General features: G+C 34.7%; 2 protein-coding genes and 1 pseudogene across 2 annotated transcripts; 1 reads left to right on the top strand and 2 right to left on the bottom strand.

The window, feature by feature from the left end:
* Positions 1-1,898: 1,898 nt before the first annotated feature.
* Positions 1,899-3,821, bottom strand: LOC132306135 (caffeoylshikimate esterase). The gene is made up of 2 exons (XM_059803385.1): positions 2,511-3,821; positions 1,899-2,132 (listed from the first exon to the last, which is right to left on the bottom strand). The coding sequence occupies exon 1, from the start codon at positions 3,483-3,485 to the stop codon at positions 2,538-2,540; it is 948 nt and encodes a 315-aa protein (XP_059659368.1). The 5' UTR covers positions 3,486-3,821; the 3' UTR covers positions 1,899-2,132; positions 2,511-2,537.
* Positions 3,822-10,632: 6,811 nt separating this feature from the next.
* Positions 10,633-15,024, top strand: LOC132306129 (serine carboxypeptidase-like 31). The gene is made up of 10 exons (XM_059803375.1): positions 10,633-10,950; positions 11,613-11,720; positions 11,875-11,970; positions 12,172-12,264; positions 12,347-12,429; positions 12,683-12,970; positions 13,526-13,656; positions 13,830-13,925; positions 14,014-14,119; positions 14,707-15,024. Exons 1-10 carry the CDS (start codon positions 10,659-10,661, stop codon positions 14,851-14,853), a joined length of 1,440 nt encoding a protein of 479 aa, XP_059659358.1. The 5' UTR covers positions 10,633-10,658; the 3' UTR covers positions 14,854-15,024.
* A 3,102-nt stretch (positions 15,025-18,126) lies between these two features.
* Positions 18,127-23,451, bottom strand: LOC132277339 ((E,E)-geranyllinalool synthase-like; annotated as a pseudogene).
* Positions 23,452-24,150: the final 699 nt, after the last annotated feature.

Here is a 24,150-nt window from a genome sequence, read left to right as displayed (position 1 = left end):
ATTAAAATAAGCCCCTAGAGCTTGGTTTGATTGTTTTACAAACTTCCTTATTGATATGGGATTTTTCTGCATTGTTGTTGATCCTTCTCTTTTCATTCATCAAGGTTCTCATGGTACGACTTTAATACTTCTGTATGTGGATGATATTATTTTGACTGGAAGTAATCCAACTACCTTACAATCACTTATACATTGTTTATGTCAAGAATTTGCTATGAAAGATATAGGTTATTTGCATTATTTATTGGGAGTTGCGGTTGAATGTTTCAATGAAGGTTTGTTTCTTAACCAATACAAGTATGCATATGATTTGTTAGAAGGAGCAAAAATGAAAAACTGCAAACCCATGTCTACTCCAATGGGTACTAAAATCAACGCAACAATACATGATGAAGCTTACGATGATCCTTTCTTCTATCGCAGCATTGTTAGTGGACTCCAATATTTGACGTTCACCCGTCCAGATATTGCTTATAGTGTCAACTATGTTTCCCAATTTATGAAAAAGACAATTTTCTCTCATTTTTAATTAGTGAAACGTATTCTACGATATGTTCATGGAACTATCTCCCATGGTATCTGACTCTTAACTAGGAACTCAATGGTATTTTATGGTTTTTCGGATGCCGATTGGGTGCGTTGTCCTCTTACTCGTCATTCTATAACTGGGTATTGTACATTTCTTGGTGGGAAATATATCTCTTGGTGTGCCAAGAAGCAACCAACAGTATTGCGATCAAGCACTGAGGCTGAATACAGGACACTTGCCTTCGCTATTGCTGAACTTACGTGGATTTCATTCATTCTTCGCGATATTGGGTTATATCTCTCCACTCCATTAAAGTTATTTTGTGACAATATTTCTGCCCTATATATGATTGTCAATCCGGTTTTTCATGCTCGAACAAAACATGTTGAACTTGATTATTACTTTGTAAGGGAAAAAGTTGCACTTGGCTGCTTAACAACACCGTTCATTCCTTCACACCTTCAAGTTGCTGATATATTTACCAAACCTTTACCGCGCCAACTCTTTCTTGATTTAAGACCCAAACTTAGTCTTTGGCATTCTCCAGTGCCCAGTTTGAGGGGGTGTGTGAAAAACCCAAAGCTACTTTGTGAAAACTCAATGAAGACTGATGCGCAAAAAGGGACTTAATAGTGTTAGAGTTAAAGAGTAATAAAGCTCATCTAAATGAGAAAGATTATCTGTTGCAATCTGTTCTAACTACTCTCTTTTACTTAATTGTAGGAAACCAAAATATCAAATTATAGGAGTTGGTTTCTCTTCCAATTATTATAAAAAGACTATTCTCTCAACCAAACCAAGTAAAGCAAGATTGGAAAACACCTTTTTACTATTTTATCTCACCAAAATTACGTTTCCTTCGGTTATGTGCAGTGAGCCCACATTCTCAAAATTAGAAGTTTACAGGCCCAAATGGAGCGCAAGAGCCCAAAATTTGAGCACAAAGTGCCTCCAACTAATAATTAACTTTGGGCTTGACAATTCTTTTGGATTTATTCCAACATGTCAACTAATGAAAACCCTATACGCTTGGGCCTAGATGTTAAATTCTTGCGTTGTTTATAGTTTTTTGTGGGAAATGGATTCGGTTGGGTCTACTCCGGTTTTGGCATGCTTTGTTGGCATTTCAAATGTTTTCAAGCATAGATAGATAAAACTTGCGAATTCTGGGATTCAAAGGTTAGGTGCTCTTTAATAAAATTAAAAATTAAGTAATAAAAATTTTAAAAGCTGAATTTGAAATACGGAGTATTGATTAAAAAATAAATATGTTTTGATTTTTTAAAATAAGAGATATCTTTATTACTTTAAATACTATATCATTTATTATTTTTAATAATATTCAAAATGCATTACTAAACACACTTAATTACTTAAACAAACCAATTATGCACTAAACTAACTCAATTATGCACTAAATTGAGTTATTATTGCCCATTTCCAAACCCTTAAAATTTTAGGGCTCTTTCAGACTATTTGAATGCCAAAACATGAATGACACTATTGTCTATCCACTGCATACCCAAAATTGTCTTTGTTGCTTCCACTTTGTTCTGCACATGGGACTAGAGTAGTAGACTCCATCAAGCACTTCATTTCCCTCCTTTCCACAATAAATTAAAAAATAAAAAAAATAAAAAAATGAAATTATGAACTCAAAATAGTATGATTTACATATTTTCTGTAAATCCAAAATTAAAATTTTGTACAAGTATTGCAGAACAAGCATAAACCAACCTAGAATTAAAAAAAAATAAAAAAACTGCAGAACCAAAAATGACACTCAAATTGGAATCAAAGCTCATACTTTGCAAATTGATCAATGAGATTGGAACAAATTTGATCAAAATTTCACAATTGAACAAAGAGTATATCTCGATTAACAATCAATGATCATACTCTTTCAACGTATCACAATTAACAATCAATGATAAATGAGACTGAAAAAAAAAAAAAAAAAAAAAAAATTTCAATTACGTACTTTAAATTCGATTCAGTTTCTTCTTCCTCAGCACCGATCGTTCAACCACGAAAGTATATCTCTCCGAACAACTTCAACATTCTCATCCGTCTCTCCGAATAACAAAGAATGCATCATACCATCATAGATCTTTATACTCTTGTCTTCACTCTTCGCTTCCTCATACAATTCTCTGCTCACATTCGGATCGGTAACAACATCGGCACTACCATGGAGGACGATGAAAGGAAGACCCACCTCGCTCAGTTGATGAGACACGAAATCCGTCACTCGCAAAAGCTCGAGTACAGTACCCAATCTAGGTTTTCCTATATACCTCATTGGATTCATCACCGCAATGATCTTCTTCTCCGGGACTTTCACAGATTTATCGAGTAGATCGGCGGTGGGGACGACCGGCCAAGTGGGTACGAATCTGGCCGCGAATGTGAGAATTTCAGGAATCGGCCATCTGGGTCTGACTTTTTCGGAGATTCTGCACATGGGTGCGATCAGAATCGCGCCGTTGAACAACTTAGGGTTTCGGAAATGGATGAGGAGGCAGATTGCGCCGCCCATTGACTCGCCGAATAGGAACACGGGTAGGTTTTGGAATTGGGGGTTTTGGGTAATGATGAAATTGAAGAAGGAGAGACAGTCGTCGACGACGAGGTCGACGTTTGGGACGAAGGCCTTGAGGCCTTGTGATCGGCCATGGCCTTGGAGGTCTAGGGCAAAGCAGGCGAACCCATTTTGGGCGAGGAAGATTGGGGTGGCTTGGAATGTCCAGCTGATGTCGTTGCCGTAGCCGTGGACCATGCAGATGATGCCACGTGGCGGGTCTGTCAGTGGCTGCCAAGACCTGGTGAAGAGGGATTGGCCTCTGGGTGAGGTGTAGAAGGACTTGATGGATTTGATGCCTTGGAGACTGTAGTATTCTTCTTCTGGGGTGTTTCCCCAGTAGTGAAGGTGGTTTTGGAGGGGTTGTTCCTCCATTTTTTCTAGGGGTTTTCTAGTTCTTTTTGGGGGATATGGACTATTGAGCTTTGTTATTGCTGTTGAATGAAGATGACCTTTTTTTGTTGGGTTGAGGGTCTTGAGTTGATTTGAACTCAGTTCTGAGTGGACTCAGTGAAGCTGATTTGGCTGTGCCTATGAACTGTTTGTTTGAATATCTCTCCACTTCAAGAATAAATTTGAGTATCTCTCTACTTCAAGAATAAATTTATCTCATGGTGGGCACCATATAGGCATATACCCTGCTTTGAAATGTAATCTTTTTGGGCTGTGCCTATGAGCTGTTTGTTAATTTGAACTCAGGACTGGGTTAGTCGACTCAGTGAAGCTGATTTGAGCTGCTTGTTTGAATTTTTCTACTTCAATAATAAATTTCATCTGATGGTAGGCGACCATATACCCTGCTTTGAAAGGTAAGTTTCATTGATTGTTGACTGCTTATTTTGTTGTTCAGCAATTGGATGTCACGGTTTGGAGTATTTTTATTTTTATTTTTTGTAAATAGATGGGAAGGTGAACAAATTGTTCAATCTTTTTTTGAGACTCATGAATTCCGTTGAGTGTTGATAAATTGAATTCATATTAATTTTGTTATGCAATATGCCAACATTGTTGTATCTCTGTCCACCACCAATTGCACGATTTCATTGTCACTAGACTTGGTAAAACACCATCACCGTCACCTTTACTCACCATCACCTTGACATTTATGTGTACCCACTGCAGCACTGCTGCTAATTACTATCATGCTTTTGAAATGACGCAGAAAATCACTTGCACTATCAACGGAATAAATTATTTTCAATGATATCCTTTATGCTTTTTCCTTTTATTAGCTTACATCTTTCAACTATATTCTCTTAATTGATAAGTTTTGATAAGAACATGCGTGCGGATCTCACTTTTTAAGATGTGTGATAGAATGTATTAAGATTTATTGGCGTGATGGCCTTCAAAGATTTAGCTAGATAATGCCAATCCCGTTTTCGTCAAACTTGAAGAATGGGACAAATTCCTTGCACCAAAAACAAGAATACGAATTGGTTTACCACTGAAAATAAAAGATCTAACTTTATGCATTCTAGAAGGAAACGAGACGCATAAAGAAAAAATGTTAATGTTAATTGTTTGTGGGGGTAGGATTTGAAACAAGGGGAAAAGATAAGGGTAGTTAAAACAAGAAAAGCATGGAAGTGGATGAAGTTAGCTTCCTATTACTGGAAGTCCCCTTGGAGGAAATTAGTGAGTTTTTCAGCACATGTATCAGACAACATTAGACATGACACTGATGCTAGGTAGGTAAATGAGCTTTACACTGACCTCAGGGTGCTTTACTTAGTGGGGGACAAACCTTTAGGGGTGGTATCATTTTTATTTGCTCCCTCCAAGAAGCACTTTGATTGGGAATTTGGATAGGTTTTCAGATAGAAGGTGGTCAACAAAGGTGAACAACACAACAACCAATATTTAATTATAGAACACACGGGTGCAGTGAAAAAGAGTAGATAAAGAGAGGGAAAAATGAAAGAGGATAAGGTACGAGGAATGGAGACTAAAGGTTGTAGCTTAGTGGTATCTTTTCTACCTCTCAAAGGGGATGGTGAGGGTTCGAATGCCCGTAGGGACAAATGGCTACGTGAGTTTCTTGCCAATTAAAAAAAAAAAAGTATGAAAAACGAAGAGTATAGTTCAATACTAATTTACTTACCGAAAAGAAGAAAGGAAGGAAGGTGGTATTTCATGATTTTACCAATACTTCATTACATATTAAGCACATATTCTTTTTTGAGGAAAATATTTTCTGTAACAACTACTTGATGTTAATAAAATTATTCATTTAAACTACTGGTACTTGTTTAAATAGGTGTATTCAGGTAAACTACGTGTTATTTTCGGGTAACTTTTAGTCTTTTTCTTTATATTTTGCATTAGGCCTTATCTTGTAGCACTGATCCCTGGCATAAAATGACTGAAGCTAAGCTTTTCAGTTGGCACCATCTACGAAAAAAACATAAAAGAGGACTAGCCATTTCCTTCCTTTTAATTTTAATTTTAATTTTTTATCCGGTAAGTACTCACACACACTTTGCCCTTTCCTTCTTTCAAGGAAAAAAATATCTTTACCCCTTCTTCCTTCCCAACCCCTTCCCCTCCTTACAAATTATTAAATCTCTATCCTTTACTCCCTCTTTCAGTCCCTTTTCTTCCTCCCATTCTTTCCTCCTACCAAACAGACTTTAAGATGAGTATGGCTCTAAGAGGCAATAACTACTAGTGTCTGCATACTATTTTACTAGAATGACCTGTATTTGATTTGTTTCATATACAGATATGGTCCTAATGCACTGGAAGCCCTTGAATCAATGAAGCCTTAGCATCCAATTTATTTATTTATTTATTTTTCTTGCCTTAGCATCCAATTTATGTAAAACTTGACTAGTTGTTACAAAGCGTTCCTCTTTGTTTCATACACACTGAATTTGAGTCTTTCATTTCTGAGCATCCTTCTATTGGCATGCTTATACCCTTAGATATCTGCGACACATTGATTTTCCCTATTACTACATTTTGGGGAAACATGTATATGAATCACTAAGTTTTAGTCATTCTATGAGCTTGTACTAAACTAATTTAGTTGCATGTGAAAAAAGTGTTTATCCCATTGCAACCAGTCTCTCTTCTAATTCCTTAGTTCATCATGAAGTTGATAACTCCTGTAGTCCTGTAGTTTAATCTAATAGAGAACATCATACCTGCTATAAGAAAATGGAATGTAGAAACTCGTTCTCTTTATCTTTACTTTATGGTCATATGGTTCATAATTGATTACCTACTTCAGAAGAAAATGAAAAAGAATGACTGAGGCTTATCATAATCCGATTTCTATTCATGTGAAACGTACCGACACAGTTTCTAACATTATCTGCTAAAAAGATTTTTCAAACTTCAGAATTGTCACGCAACTACTCAAAGAGAAACACTTAAGTGAGCCCATACACGCGAAATGTGATTGGAAAATTAGATGAATGGCTTTAGCACTTTTTATTATATACATATATATTTTTGTAAAATAATTTGTTTCTGTCAGTCAAACATGCATTTAATTTCCGCATCTAGTGGGGTGGATTGGCAAGGAAAAGGGAAAATGGGTGGAATGGATGAATCCATCTTGGTGACAATAAATTCTGGCACTGAAAGGACGTTCTCTCTCTCCCAGAAATCAAATGAATAGCTTACTGTATATTGTAGGATATCAAGTGACTGTGCAGGACCCTCCGTAGGGTTCTTGGAAAGGATTGGAGATAAGAAAAGAAAATGCCTAAGAGAGAGCCACACCAAACATGTCCTTTTCTCTTCTCTTAGGGATCCAAAAAAAGCTTTATATTTTATTTTCCAGGTAGGACTGTAGGAGTGATGCATAATTAAAGAGCTTCGCGGTACCTGATTTTGCATCTGTACCGTGTATCGTTACAACCTCAGGAATAAGAGAACTAAAATAATTGAACAATATGCACCCATTAATATATACACATATATATCAAATTTAAATTATGCTCCTTGGAGGTAAGGTCATGATTTGGTTAAGGCCTTATTGCTGCCAGGTCTTTTAGTGGATAAGTGTAAGAGAACTCAAATCACAGTGATGAAAAAATTACCTACACGTGTTATCTGAAAGTCATCAAATAAGGAAAATAAATACTTATTTGATCTACATTTAAGAAATGAGTACTGCTTTTATAATTAAAGCTGGTCAATTCTGGCCTATAGTGGTGACAGATGAGCCTTGATCTTTCTCCTTTTTGCTTTTTCTTTTTAAGTTGACCATAGGAGATAAGGTTCACGTAGGATAGGTAAAATCTTGCTCTAGCTTGTAGAACTTCATCAACACGGAAGATACAAACTTTTAATTGCCATAGTTTGTAGAATAAAAAGTTAGGTGAATTTTTCAAACACTAGAAAAGGAGTAGGCGAGGGGGAGAGGGGTTGGCCTCTTGGACAAAGTTTTTACTTTTAAAATATATCGGTTTAAGGTGAATGATCGTCATGGCCAGATTCCATAACAATACAGAGTGCCTGATAAGCAGATTCCATAACAATAGATAGCATCTGATGATTATAGTTTTTAGAGGTATTACCAGCTGTGAGATGTTTTTATACAATCTGAATATTCCAATTGGTTAAACACTGAATGTGTTTGTTGGAAGTTATCATAAATAGTTAGTTAGGCATCAACTAAAATTTTCAGTGGAAGTGACCCTGGAATTTTGGAAATCAGGGTTCATTTAGGAAAACCGAATGTACGAAGGGCATTTTGTAACAGCTAGGTTTTGTGGATGACACACATGGATTATTGTGCATTTGACACCAGCATTCCCTGTAAAGGTGATGGTTGGAATGGCACTCAACTATTATTAAATAATGGATAGTGCGTTTCATCTCAATTTTGAAGTCATGAATTTAATTCTACTTCAAGCATAGGCCTACCTAAATTCTGATAGTGTCACTTGGTGATAAAAATGACTAGTAAATCTTAATTTGTAGAATATAACATTGGTTTGTGTGTCTCCTCACGTCACGCTTCAGGTTAGTCACCTAAAAACTGAATAGGAGCAGCGATGTCATGCACTACACCTGGGCATTCATGGCTCTATCGTGATACACAATATTTAGACAATTCATAAAATTGATAGCCCAATTCATAATGAGCTTAGCTCAGATTTGCACTTTTCTTTCTTTACATTGACTAAATCTTAGTGGTGGTGAATCAACACAAAAGGAAATGACCTCATGAGTCTACTGAGGGAATACGTGGACATCCATTGGCCAAAATAGGGTTACTTGTGTTATAAACGGGGTAGGGGTTAAAGTGGCAAACTCCATGGCGGGGACCATATTTTGGTGCCAATTTGAGGATGCTTATCTGGGTCTAATGCTTTCAGATATAAGCACAGTGTTAGACTTTTATTTATGTATTTATTTTATTTTTTTTGCATATGAGGTGGAGAGGAGAATCACCGTGATTTTATCTGAATATCCTTGAAGTTGTTTATAATTGGAAATATATATATATATATATATATATTTGAAAGGCAAAAAGTTGGACCATCTAGTCCAAATTTTTTAAGTGCTTAATTATGTAATATAATTATTATACCCAACCGGGAGCATCCAGCATTGATTAATAGATTGATTAACTGATGTACAATTATTATAGAGGCAACTTTTCTGCACAAACTCCTAAAGTTCTTGGGTAAGTTAAATTGCGTAAGTTGTTAGAGCATATCCAGTTCTTAATGGGTTTCTTAAGAATTACAAAACTCCCAGTACTGAAGGAGAGCCAAAAGTAACTAGCTAGAGAATACAAGTAATTGAGACCTGTCATGTTGGTGGATCTACGAGGATATAATACAATAGCAGAAAGCATGTCTAAACCCTACAAAGAAAAGTTGTTGTAAGAAAATAATTTTAGAAGTCTTTGACTATAATAGTGATGACCAGAGTGCTAGCAATGGATAGCAATGGAAGAAGGTCCTGAATAAGATAATAATCAATTAATTAAGAGATGAATTCCATCTCATTATTCAACTAAATAAAGTTGGAATCCAAGTCATGGTTCAACAACCAACTTGGTTGATAATCTCATTTCTTTTCATCAACATGACTTCTACCCACAAGGTTCGCTACAAAAACCCTTCTTTCTTCTCTTTGATGATGAGATTCTGGAAAACAGCTTACCTTTTTGTATATTTTAAGGCCACCACCAATCTGGAATATATACCAAAATTTCTTTCCACTTGGCATTCCCATGACATGATAACTAAGTAGCAAGAACATGGTCAATTGTACAAAAAAGTTGCCATGTGCCACACAATGGTTTATCCTTTTTCCTTTGCATCTGCATTCACTATTATTGACTTTAACACAGTGCCATTGTCGGTAAATTCATTAATGTCTTAGTTTAGGATATTGATGTTATAGTCCCACTGTTATCACTATTGATGGATCTTGATCTGGACTGCTTATTGGTGGATACATTGACAAACCAATGGCTTGGATCCTTCTTCTATGCTTTTTAGCTCTTTCTGCCAGCATTTCAATATATTGCAGAGTTTAGTCACAATTTGTGGTCGTTCTGATGCTGTGATCATAAAATTGATCATTGTTTATAATGTCAGTTACCCATTAGTTTATCACATTTTTTGCTCCTATTTTATAAAACTAAAAATGGAAGACTCCTGACTGTGTCATTTGTTGACTCATTCTTTGGATGGTTTTTAACATGTGTCTTAGTGTTGGCCGTCTTAGTTTTGCTTGGAAATCTCTATAAACTTCCTCCGGGTCTGGGTTTTGACATGATCAACAAAATAAATAAACCACAACATAGTTTTGTCTTGGATGCTGCTTTCTGCTAGATGAGTGGTGCAACAATTTCTGTATTACTTGCACAACATTTTCCTCACAATCAATTATATGTTCATCAGATGTGAAAGAATGAAGGAACAAATGTACACCTATATTTATAATTAGAATTATTTAAGCAAATTGAAGTTGAATGATAGGATGATCACATTGATAGTAACCCAGAAAATAAGAAGTATATTTCCCAATAAAACAATGATAATGGGAGTAACTGTTATGTAGTTTAGGAGTTATACTTCATTATGTAATACTATCCAGAATCAGTAGTGAGCAGTAAATAAGAGAAGAAATTGTTGTTTGCTGCAGAAGAGAAATTTGAGGTTCAAGATGACTTCCGAGGAGAAAATAAATTTTAATGTTCATAGAGGATATTGTGTTCCAAGTAAATCAATAAATTGTTTTAGAACATATTGTAGTAATATGATCAATGTTCATGTTACTGTGATCCAACAACCCATACAAGAAATGGAGTCTCCACTCACCCTTGTTCATATGCAAGAAAGGCTCTATAATCTGCCCAAAATCTACGTCAGATGCCATACAATTTCTGCCCAAAATAAAGGATAGTTTGCCACGTAAGACTCTTCACTAATATCTGATTTAAAAATCCATCTCTTGATCGCGGATTAGTGGATGCAAGTAGTCACTTACTAGTATATATAGACATGTGGGTCTTTTTGTTTTTTCATCCTTTAATGTAGAGTTTTCTCTAAATTGGCCTTTTGTTCCTTAATGGATTTTGTATTAAGAGTGATGTCCTTCCTTACTCTAGCTCTCATTTCTTTATTATCTGTAATAACTACAGCAGGTGCCAGACATGGGCAATGGTCTAATGATAAAAAATTGAGCACATGGGGAACTGAGGATCTTGTGACCAACTTGCCTGGCCAGCCCAAGGTAGATTTCCGCCATTATTCTGGGTATGTTACGGTGAATGAAAAGAATGGAAGAGCACTTTTCTACTGGTTCTACGAAGCCTCAACTCTCCCTGATGAGAAACCTTTGGTGCTGTGGCTTAATGGAGGTAAGCATTTTATATGGAGTCATTTTCAGTGAATCTTCTTTGTCCATTGTAGGCCATATAACATTAAACATATTACACATGCATGCTTGATTTTGCAATGAGCTTGGGAAGTGCCATCTAATGCACTTCTGGACGTTGAACCTTCCCCGTTATTGTTCTCTTATTATGGTGGCCTCTAGACAGTATGGGAGATCTTGCTCAGAAGAAGTTTGACTGGGTCTAAGGATTATGATCAGATAAGGTTTTCAAACCTACTAATTTGAAGGAGGAATTTTTTTTTCAATCAACTTAATCATAGTCGGGGCAGTCCAGATTCCAATAACAAATCTTTTTGACCAAATCCTATCGGATAACCTACATATATATATGTATGCAGGCCTTACCCTAAAAGAAGTAGATAAAGAGAGAGAGAGAGATTCCTTCTTAAAATTTTCATGCTGCCATGTCTTTAAACAGTTCCACACAGCACCAACCAAGCTTTTACTAATAAAAGTATAATTATATTTCTTTAAGGAAATATAATGATTATCCTATTTCTTATCACTTAGTGGACATTTATCTTTCTCCACGTTTCCAGCTCAGTCATGTAATTTTATAATAACTCCATGTGGTATTTTGGTTCCCTGTTCTCCAGTAGGTAACAAGAAAGCTATGTGTTTCAGGTCCCGGGTGTTCTTCTGTGGGATATGGAGCAACACAAGAGATTGGACCTTTTATCATAGACACAGATGGACATGCCCTTAAAGTTAATCCTTACGCATGGAATAGAGGTATTACGTCTACCATCCTGCAGACAAGCACGCATATGTATTAATATCTGTACAGATATGACAATTGCTTTATAGGCACATTGATGGACCATGTACAATACCCATTAATGACCATCATATCGTATTTAAAAATTGTTCATCTCTGATGATGCAGAAGCCAACATGTTATTCCTGGAATCTCCAGTTGGAGTTGGCTTTTCATACTCAAATACAACTAGTGATTATGATAACCTTGGAGATGACTTTACAGGTGATTTTTTTTCTTTATATATTTGTATTATAAAATTAAATTAAATTTTATAATACATATACCAATAAGAGAATTATATACTATACTATCAGGTGATTTCTTTATTTTGTTTTTTAGTGGGGGCTTTTCAACCATTCTCATACAGCCAGAGGCTTGTGAATCTAATAATTTGCTTTTTTGGTTCCATGACTATTTTATTAGCAAATGATGCTTATACTTTTCTGCACAAGTGGTTTGTCAAGTTCCCATCATATAGAACACGAATCTTCTATATTGCAGGGGAGAGCTATGCAGGTATATCACCTCAACAACTCTTTGTTGCATCCATTCTAATCACACTCATGTGAATTCATATTTTTACTATGTGATTTAACAGGAAAATATGTTCCGGAATTGGCTGAACTCATCCATGACAAGAACAAGGATCCTTCCCTATATATTGATCTGAGGGGCATATTGGTACAGTTGTTGCTAGATAATTAAACAACCAGATAAACCTTATTATGATGAATGATATAACATTGATACATGTTCTAGTACTCTAGAACATTGTTTTTCATTGGTTATATCATTAGACTGTTGTCTGTATAGTTTTTCAGTGAAGTTATTTTCTTCTACTTTTATCTACGATTCCATAGTAATTGCGAATTTGTGACGCGGGATATCAAATTACAGTTTATTTTATTTTATTTATTTTATATTCAATGTGCAGCTGGGTAATCCTGAAACATGCGATGCTGAGGACTGGAGAGGTATGGTGGATTATGCTTGGAGCCATGCTGTTGTATCAGATGAAACTCACAAAACTATCAGAGAATCATGTGATTTCAACCGCAATGATACATGGAGTAATGAAGATTGTTATCAAGCCGTGGATGAAGTACTCCGACAGTATAAGGAGATTGATATCTATAGCCTCTATACCTCAGTTTGCATCGGCAATTCGACAGCTTCAGACGGGAAATCACCGCAAATGATGTTTAGGAGCACATCTAAGATGGTGAGAAGTAATTCAAATTTCTTCACATGTTAGTCTTGTTTTGGTAAACCCCAAGGGGTTGGCTCAAGTGGGTAAGAACTTGGTCCCGGTGCCTCAGAAAGCATCATGTCTAAGGTTCAAATCCTCTCGGGTGCAAAGAATTTCTCGAGAGGGAAGGGGGGTGGGGGGTGAGTATCAACTAGGGAAAAAAATAGTGTCTTGGTTTTGGTACAGTTGAATCATTATTAGCCAACAAACAAAATAAATAAATAAATAAAAACTAGAAAAGGTACAGTGGCTCTGTTCAGCAGCATGAAAGAAACACATATAAATGGTAGTATTTCCTTGAGATACTATTATCATGTATCATGGAATTACCATATCATTTAATCACAAATAGGCTAAACCCAACAACAGCCTCAAACTTGGTAAGTTAGCTGGGCCTATTGAGCTGAATTTGATTACTTCCAATATATGACTTCCAAGTAAGACTGTAATTTTTGGTTATTTTAAAATGGGGCACCTTCAGGCTATCTACTTCTATCAAAATGATGGTAAATTTATTTTGTTTACCAGATGCCGAGGATCATGGGTGGTTATGACCCATGCCTTGATGGCTATGCAAAAACTTACTACAACAGGCCTGATGTTCAGAAGGCACTCCATGTAAGCGATGGTCACCGCCTAAAGAACTGGATCATCTGCAAGTAATGCAATTTTTCTCTCTTCTTTCTGAGGGTTGTCATGTTTCATTAATTCATTCAATCATGCCCATACTTGTATAGATACTTGTTATATATTTAGAGCTGTCTTAAGTATGAGAAGAAACGTATAAAAGTATATGCTAACCATGATACTTACTAAACTATAATTGATGCAGCATGAATATATTTGATCATTGGTTAGATTCAAAGGAATCTGTTCTTCCAATATACAAGAAGCTTATTGCTGCGGGGCTTAGAATATGGGTCTACAGGTACTTGTTCCCCAACTAACATTAGTTTCTATGGACTGTAGTGAAATACTCTGTTCATTTTTATGACGTTCTATTCTGGGTGGGTCAGTGGAGACACAGACGGAAGGGTTCCTGTTTTGTCCACAAGATACAGCTTAACCTCTCTGGGATTGCCCATCACTAGGGCATGGAGGCCCTGGTACCACCAAAAACAGGTAATCCTTATATTTTCATATGTAATGCTCTAACTTCCTAAATGAGATGAGGAAAGAAGATCAGATTCCATTACTGTTTGGAAGTTCTAATAAATTTTCATTATCCAGGTGAATATTTTTTGGATTTTCTTAAAGACCGAAACACAAAATGTCTGTACATATCTTTATTTTTTTCCTTTCTTATTTGTCTGTACATGTCTTTTGATTGTGTGAGTATGATTAGTAGTTTTTTTTTTTGGTATAAAGCACCATTAAATGATTATTTCTATATTCCGTAGTACAATTTTAATAAAAGCATCCGTATTAGTCTGAAAAAATACATTAGGACCTTTAAGTTGTTTGGAGAAAAATTCTAAATTTGATGGTGAAAGCTGAATAGTCATCAAATTGAGCTAATTCCTAGTACCTTTTGGGTGCTGTTTCTTTTATATCACGCTTTTAATAACATGGCATGGGAACCAAAGTACTACAGTTGGCCAAACAGTATGAAGCAAGAACAACTATCAATACATTTGAGCACCTACAGCTTTCATGTGCGGCAAACCATGAATCTTCTTCTAACTGATGCACTACTTTGTTTGGATCAGGTTGGGGGTTGGCTTCAAGAGTACGAGGGGCTTACATTTGCAACATTTAGAGGAGCTGGCCATGCAGTGCCCATCTTCAAACCGAGCGAGTCACTTGCATTTTTCACATCCTTTCTTCTCGGGGAATCTCCCCCTTTTGAACGATGAAATCAACTCTTAATGAGTTGTTTGAGTACTTCTGCAAAAGATTTTGCTAACGGTTACTAGGTTTGATATAGTTTGCTACATGTAGCAGAAAACAGCTGATATAAAAATATATCAGATATGTGAGTGGTTTCCCCACACTGTATTTGATAAATAAACATCTCCCTTTTAATCTATCTTTATCTATTCGCTCGTTTGGTTCAGGAAGGAGTACACATAATTCTAGTTTAGAATCCCAGTAGTCCATTTTCACCACAACCTATGTTGGGTTTTTGAGTCTCCAGTTATTTTTTTGTCTGCCTTTTCAGTACCTAAAAATAATTCATAGTAGTGGTGGGTCTAAAAAATGTTATTAGTGTTGGATGACATATGAGCATTAACATTTAGTTTCTCACATTGATCAATATGGGGCAACCATTTGACACACAATATATATATTTTTTGGAAGCTGACAAATAACAAAGCTCTCATTTTTGTCGGGGCTTTTATCCTCAACCTTTCACTTTGAAAGGTGAGGAAATGCCACTACTTTCGCCTTTGTTGGTACCATTTTACAGATTGAATCAACTTGTTTGTAGACTTGAAGGTTGCGAGTTCGAAACTTTTGGAAGCATTAAACTCTCCCTAGACCAGAGGCGAGAGCCTTGTGTACCAGGCTAGTTCTTTTTACTTCTCGGTCAGTGGGCCATTTTGATAAAACTACTTGGATCGACTCTATATTTGATATAAATCCTATATTTCTCATGCAACTCGAACAAGTTGGAGGACTAACTCAAGTCCAACCAAAGTTATAAAAGCTTTAAGCCTTTAACCCAAGCCCAACGCGACCCAAGTTCTCTAAACCGAGCCCAACCCATCTTCAAAATTCTGGAAATTTCTTTCTAGAGCATCTATAAAAATAGAAGACATTGTTAGTCTTCTACAGCTACTCCATGGGCCCGAACCTCCTCTCCTTCTCTTCTCCAACCCCGTCTTCTCTGATTAGTCCAACACTGCCCGGGGCTTCTACAGAGTTTACGCTGACGTATCTTACAGAATCTACTCTGACAAGTTGAACTCTGCAAGAAATTAGGCTTACACTTAGGGACTTAGGGGTGGTGAAGGAGGTGCAAGTGAATCGTGGTGGACAATTTGGAGAGAGTGTACAAGTAGGTGACGATGTTTTATAACTTAGGTGCTGTTTGATAACTCAATCAACACTTAAAATTTTAACATTTAATATTTAGCTCTTAAAATTTTCATCAAGTAATTAATCCACTTTTTATTTTTTTATTTTTTAAATAATATCTTATCAAACTTTATCAATCCACTTTTTTGAGTTGAATAGTTTTGATATCACATCATATAGCACATAGTTGAAGGTTTATCTTGGTAATGAAAAATAATATAATTAACTTATTCTTTTATCCGACTGAAAATCGATTGAACTGTGTATAAACACACTCTTTCTTGTCACAAGAAAATCGCTCACTCAAGGTGATCAAGAACCAAGAAATTTTCATTACTCACTTACTCAAACTCTTACACAGTCTGCAAAAAGATCGGCTGAGACGCAATAATAATTGCATAAATGGTATACACAAGGCTATTAAGGGACAAATCCAATGTAATTGCCCCCACTAATTTTTTTTTTTTTTTACTTAATAGCACTAGTTTTTTCTTTTTTCAATTATATATATATACACCCCCGGGCCGTGAAATTACAAAAAAAAAAAAAAAAAAAAAAATTAATAATAATAATTTTGCTCCCCCACCACCCCATCTCCACCCCCCTCACACAATTTTGTGGTTCCGTCCCTCAGACTAAATGTGTTGCCTTGAACTCCGTTGTGGTGGCCGGCCTTTAAAAGCATCAACCTTAGATTGATCCCTACTCTTAAGGTTTTGTTTATCATGTATTTCTTACGCTTCTATTATCATGCACGATTAAAAAAACAAAAAAATCAAAGTACGATGAAATTTGTTTGAAATCCTTGGTTGGACCGTTGGAGGAAAGAAAATAAAAAAGTAGAAAAGGATGAGAGGAAAGAGCCCGACACACGAGAGGAGAGGAAGGTGTTTGAATAAACTCCTAAAGTGAGAGGAGAAAGATCAGTACGAATTTATTTTACTTTTAGTAAATTTCAAAAAAACTGTCTTAATCAATGGTTAATAAAAGAAACTCATTCGTCTTTAAGTATAAGAAGGGTCGTGTAATAACATTACTCTTATTTCTTATTTCAATTTTCCAACATTATATTGTACTACTTGACGTGACAAAGGAAAGTTGACCACATAGTCAACTAGTTATTATTTACGGATTTTTTTTAAAGGTAAATTATACGAACTTTTTGTAAGATTTGAACAAATTATACGTAGATATAACACTTGGTTTTTTTTTTTTCTTCAGTCTTTAAAACTTTGATATTCCCTAAAAGTATGAAATGTCTTTTATACTTTTATCTAATTTAATAAAAAAAAACCTGTTAAACTAAAATACTCTATAACCTTTCTTATTTTTTTTTTTCCATCTTGTAAACATTATATTACCTTACTTTTCTTTTGGGAAAAAAAAAAACCTATCAAATGTTATTAAAAAAAAAAATTTATTTGTAAAATTTAATAATATAAAATATATTTTTTTTCTTTCTTCAAACTAAAAAGGTGCAGACTAAGAGTCGGAACTGAATTGGCCTCTTTGTGTCATGCGGAATAAATTCATTCAAACATTCGCCACATATAAGGGATCGCGTTGTGCCCCATTAATACATGCTGTCTAAAATCAACTATAACACAATACAATTAGACCATGACATGACATGTTCCACGTGCAATGTGCCACCACCAAAATTAATACATCAAGAATTTGATTATAAAGTTAGTTACGTGTATTTTTTTTTGGCTTTGACTTTGGAAAAAATTCTTGGAATGTCAAGAATGCATTATATGAGCCACATACATATTCTTTCGAGTATTTCATTTTGGTGTGTGTAAATTATTTAATATTTATGCAAATCAAAAGCTAATTCATGAGATATATCTATTATTCTAAGTATGGGAGAGTCAAATCCACAGTCGAGAAATTATTTCATATATAATAAAAAAGGCATGCAAGTATATATTTTAATTGTTTTCATGGAGGTAAGTCCATGAGATATCGTTTTTAAATCACACTTCTGACTTGAATGATGCGTGTGTTGTGTGACTGATATACATACTCTAAGGAAAAAAGCACACTCTAACTATTGTACGCCTTAAAAATACATATGCAGCTAATAATATTGATACCAAACTGATTCAAATGTTGCAGAAACTGAGTTTCAGAGGAATGAACACTTTTGGGCAGCCATTTCTTGATTTAGTAGTCTTTGTTACAAAGTGTTGTCTAATGGTAAAAGTTGTACTTCTATGATTTTTGAAGCTCTGATCAAATCGAGCTGAGACGATCAATTTTTCCTTCTTGGGTATGGATTGGATTGTTGGTAGAGTCTTCAGAGGCTTTGAGTTTCGATATTCCAAAGGAGTGTAAATGGCGTTCATTATGTCTTGAAGGAGGTCTATGTTGGAGTCGTATCGATTGCCAGAGTTGGAAAACATCTGAAATACTTTCAGACATGATAAATGAAGATGCTTGCATGATTTGGACAAATCGTTGAAGCCATCCATCAAAATATGTTCAAGAAACTCTTTCTTCTTTTCATCCAATATCTCCTTTACATTAGTGATTGAGCCTTCAATTCCTGCCTCTGGATTTTCTTTCAAGTGGAGCAAAACAATATTCATTTTCCCACCCTCTTGTTCCTTCTGCATTAAAGCACAATATACGAATATATATATATTCATGAAAAGGGGTTTGTTAAGTAATTAATTAATTATACCTGGTAGCTTTGAATGTCATTCAACAAACGAGCCGTGATCATGAGCAATTTCGTGACAGTTTTATACTGTGCAGGCTTGAGTATTTTGTGAGACAAGGTCGGGCTCAAAAAGCATGAAGCCGAAAGAACCAAAGTGTGTGTGGCAATCGATTTCATGCCAATTTCAAGGTATTCATCTTTGGATGGTATATATCCTCTCTTGCTCCATCTAGTTTCTGTCAGCCATGCAACAAATGTTTCGCGCCACTTTCATAGAAGAAACACACAATTTTCCAAAATTATTTCTAAGTTTTAGTTGATAGTTCAAACAATTGTGGAGTAATTAGTTGAATTACACATAAGTAAGAAAAACTTACTATATCTTGTAGATCATTTGTTATGTCACTTCCCTGTAGATGGAGGTGTTTCGCTGCAATGTCCCTCACAAAATGGTCAAGTGCATTAAATATAATCTTACCATGGCCATTTAAGCCGTTACAATCCCATCTGTTTTAAAAAAAACAAAAAAATTGAGATAGGAAGAGTTAGAAAAACGAAGTATTACTTGGTGTAGCCTAAGCGAGGTGTTTTAAGTAGGTAGGTCAATGAATCGAATTTGAATTCAAATCCGGTCCAAGTTTGATCTAATTTTGGATATGAATTTTAATAATTTGTTGATGATTTAAATTCGATAATTTGTTAAATTAACAAAATCGAGTATGGATTAAACTAAAAATTTGAATATCACGAATATTCATTGTCGGATTCGGATACGTTCAAACCATATTCGGTTGGAAATCTAACTGGTTCACAGGTCTACTTCCAAGTAATTCTAGCTAAATAGGATGCAAATAAAATAACATATATACCTTTGAACCGCCTCGGTTAAGCGTTGTAGCTCATTCATAGAGCCTTCCATATCATAAAAATCATCTGCAACTGTAATAAGTATTGCACTCTTGGCGACTAACATTCGAATTGGGGAATTGTGAGGTAGAGAAATGCTGGCTGCAATGGCGAAGAAGCAATACCTAGTTTTCTCCCTTCCAAATCCCATTTCACTAAGACCCCACTCTTTCGACCACCTATATATATATATATATATAAATTAGGCAAAAGAATGATGAAATAGAAAAGCCATTTATAGATGTATATATATAACGGTCATGCTTGTAGTTATATACATTTAGAGAAATATCAAGTATACCTTTTAAGCTCCTCCAATTCATTCCTGTAGACTGATTGCCGAAACTCATAATTCTCCACAGCAAGTCGCATTAGTTTGCCATTTTGAAGACATGATAACCTAACATATATATTTTGCAACATTTCAATATTATTCTTTATAAAGGAATATATATATATATATATCTTATTCGTAATAATTAGGGAGAATGATGTTAAATTTAAAGTTTAAACAGTGGCTTGTACCTATAGGAGGCGGCCTTTCCAATCCAAAGGGAGTGGACCTTATTCTCTTCAATCCACTTTCTGTGATCCAGATGACTAAGTCGAGCAATCCATGGAAGAGCCAACTCATGCTCGATCTACATAAAATTATGGAGTCATATGATCAATATGAATGATGCATGTGTGTATCTATATTTTCTTGCTAAGTACAAAATAGATATGCATATATATTTTCTTTTTGAAAGAAATTTGGAATTAATTAGTTTATCAAAGAATTATAAGCTAGGAATAGAAAATTACCAATCTTTGAAAATTTGGTAACACGACAATATTATCATTTATGTTGTGTCAGGGATTTCTCAAGTAATTTCCTTGAAAATGACCTTGCCTCTTCTAGTTCATATTCTCCTGAGAACATAAGATCTGTGGCTCTATAAACATTATACATTGTACTTGTAAATAATTCAAAGTTTTGTTCTATATGAGCTACAACATCTTCATGGAGTAGAAACCAACAGAAAGTCCCTGCATATTTAAAATTTCCAAATTAGTGATGAAGTCATTTTCTATAGTATGACACAAAATTAAGGTATAATTAATCAACATGAGAGTTTTGAAACTTGTGTGAATTGAACGACATACATGGTGTCACATTGTACCCTTGCATCCGCAAAAGCCTAAAAGCCAAAGCATCCTTGTATATTTTTGCAGGTACTAATTCAACTTTTGTCGTTGGTGATTCTTGTTTCTCGTACGTGCTGAATGATTGAGTTTAAAATTTGGTAAAGACCAATGAGGTTAGTACATAACAATAATTGGCTTGCATTTTGTTTTTTAGTATTTTTGTTTTTGTTAGATACTGTAAGCAGTGAATAATGAAAAAAACATGTTTGATAATTTTTTTTTTTAATTTTATTTTGCACAAAATATTTATGAATAGTGGTTAAAAATCGAAACACCAGTTTGATATTTTTTTATATTTCAGAATTATAAAAAATGGGTACGGTAGTGATGAACAGTTAAAAAAAAAAAAAAAAAAACCTCTTAAATGACATTTTAAAACTAACCATTATTATATGTTTCAAACTTATAACATATTTTTACCAAACTTTCGTATTTTTGTTTTCAAAAATCTTGCAACAAATGGACGTTACCAAACATACTTCTGATTACTGTTCAAACACTCTACAACAAAAGACTTGTTTTGTTTCGGGTTAAAATAAAATGCCAAAAACAAATCACGAACCAAACAGGGACTAAGTATTTTTTAATGTTAATTGTAATTTGAAATTTTAATAATCAATGATACATTACCTATACACCTCTGATAAAGTTTTTTCAATCTCCTCATTGAAATGCTCCGACAACCCTAATCTTTGAATTTGATTTACCATACAAAGCTTTATGAGCTCCTCATCCATGGGATAAATCGATGGAACTGCATCAAAAATGAAGTTTAGAATTCTAATGAAGCCTTGAGAATTGGTTATATATATATATATATATAAAATCATAGAATTAAGAAGCTTTATATAACCTCCATGGCCACATCTTTGAACAAGAGACACTAGGTAGTCCATGCACTTCTGATTTCCAGTAGTCATATAGGCGCATGCCGTGGCCGAAGGTGATTGGAACAATGAGCCGTCCGATTCATTCAAGTGCATCACTATATCTTCTTCATCAATATCATATGTTGATGGCAAGGCCTCCAAATATGACAGCAGTGGAGGATAATGGTATTTATCTACAAGTTCGTCCCTACAAATACATGCATATATACATATTACTGATTATATATATTTGTGTTCAACAATAATTATCACTACAACAAAAATTCAAAAAATATATAAATATATATGTATGTGTGTGTATATGTATATTTATAAGTAAGAATTTACATTTCAAGAATCCGTTGCCTGTGGAAGAAAACATCCAACACTTCTCCTTTGAGCTCGTCAGGGAAGACAATTTCTAGACCTTTTGCTTGAGAAAGTTCAACCATTGCAGGGAAAACAATAGAAAAGCAACGAGGATATCCGTCTTGTTTTACTTTGAGAAGCATCTCCATGTTTGCGTGAATAAATTCCAATCCTAAAATGTTGAAAGAAATTAATAACATGCTTATATCATCTCGTTAAATTAATGACATAGAAAGAAAAAAAAAAACAATGGTCAGCGTCAGTGTGTTTTTCTTTTGATTTTTGGTTTTGGTTTGCCAGTGTGGATTGAGTTTTTTGTTTTATAAAAATTGAAAATTAGAAAACTGTGTTTGGCTCACAGGAAAACTGAACATTTCTCTCAAAAGCTCTTGAAGTGAACCATGAAATGTTGTCTTTTCAATTTCAAAACTTCAGAAACTGAGAAGTACTGAAAGTGAACTATGAAAATGAAATGAGAACAACAAGCCTCGACTATAATTGAACCTTGGACCATCCACGTTGGATATTTCACGACTTTTTGCAAAATAGAAAAAGTTGAAATAGTTGATTAGTCACTAGGAACTAAGAAGGTGATATGAAATTATTATTGATACTCATCAATCACTAATTTACAAGCAAATAAATGTGTCAGCTTTTTATTTATTTATTAATATTTGTAAATGTACTAGACATATATATATAAAGGGTATTAAATCTATGCTACACTTTTGTAACAATATTGATGTAATACTCATGCAATATATTTATATTGAAAATACAACACTCATGTAATATATTACACCGTGTTGTAACTCAATAACACTATTAAATCGAGAATTCAAACATATTTACGTAATTATTGTGTTATCGATTTAAAATTATTGCATTAACGAATTAAAGTTGTTGCATTGTTGATTTAAAAGCATAGAACGACACAAGACGAAAGACCAAACTCGGGAGACTTATGATCCGTAATTACCTTAAGTAGTATCTCCTCCTCTTTTAGAAAAGAAAAGCAAGAGTTGGGAGTCCCAATGATACAAATAATGTTTGTGTTGACTGTAATTACAAGAAAAAAGGCTACTGTATATATATATATATATACCTTTCTTTATGTTTTCGTCCCCAACATTCCAGGTTTTGAGCACAACCATGCAAGCAAGAGTGGCAGGAAGAGTATCAATGGTGTATTGATCTTCTCCCCAGAACCCTTCATCTCTTTGGTTGTTGAGAACCCAATCCAAGCAATCCTTGAACATGGGACAATCCCATTGTCCAGGGTCTGGAATCATGGCTAACCATGCAGTGTCGTAAGCTGAAGGAGAAACAAATGAGTAAAGATCAGTAGACTTAGTACTACTACTACTAGAGAACATCTCTTCTTTGATCTCATTAACTAGGGTTTGAAGCGAGGTTGGTATAGAGGATTCCATGGAAACAAAAGCAAGGTTTTCTAGAGATGACAGAACGTCTTTTGGGCGGGGGTACCATGAAGAAGCATGCAAGAAAGATATATATATATATATATATATATACAGAGAGAGAGAGAGAGAGAGAGGGGAAGTAATTTCAGGCGCATGCACTATATAGGACCCACACATACATGATTTTAACGTGGGTATAATGGGGTGGACATATTGGTTATGTCCTCCTGGCGTGCTTGCCAAATTATTGTGATGTACTTCCTTCGTTTCATAGTACTCTTAATTTATTTTTTAATTTTTGATTGTTTCTTAATAATTGTTTCATTTTAAAAAATAATATATTATTTTTTATAACATTTCTAATTTATCCTTAAATAATATTATTAATTTACCCTTAAACATAAAACACATTAAAGTCTCAAAATGAGGAATCCCATCAAAGAATAACATTTAAAGGAATAAATTTAAAAATACATCTTCTGCCAATGTAATAAAAATTAGTACCTTAAAATGTGTGAATTTTGAATGTGAACATCAATAATAGGACAATTAGTGAAAAAAAAAAAAAAAGAAAAAGAAAAAAGGAAAAGGAAGATGACAACTGTAGTGCAATAAAAGCAATTAATCAGTCAGATTTTTTTCGTTCTCTCTTTTCTACACGGGGGAATGACTAAGTTTCCAATGTGAGCACAAATTATATATCTTTCT

This window comes from Cornus florida, unplaced genomic scaffold (genome assembly GCF_030987335.1).
Source record: "Cornus florida cultivar Cherokee Brave unplaced genomic scaffold, ASM3098733v1 CherokeeBrave_3.0.0_Hap2_Chr01, whole genome shotgun sequence".
Taxonomy (NCBI): Eukaryota; Viridiplantae; Streptophyta; class Magnoliopsida; order Cornales; family Cornaceae; genus Cornus; species Cornus florida.
Note: the sequence above shows the minus strand (reverse complement) of the source record. Positions and strands in the feature narration are given on the sequence as shown.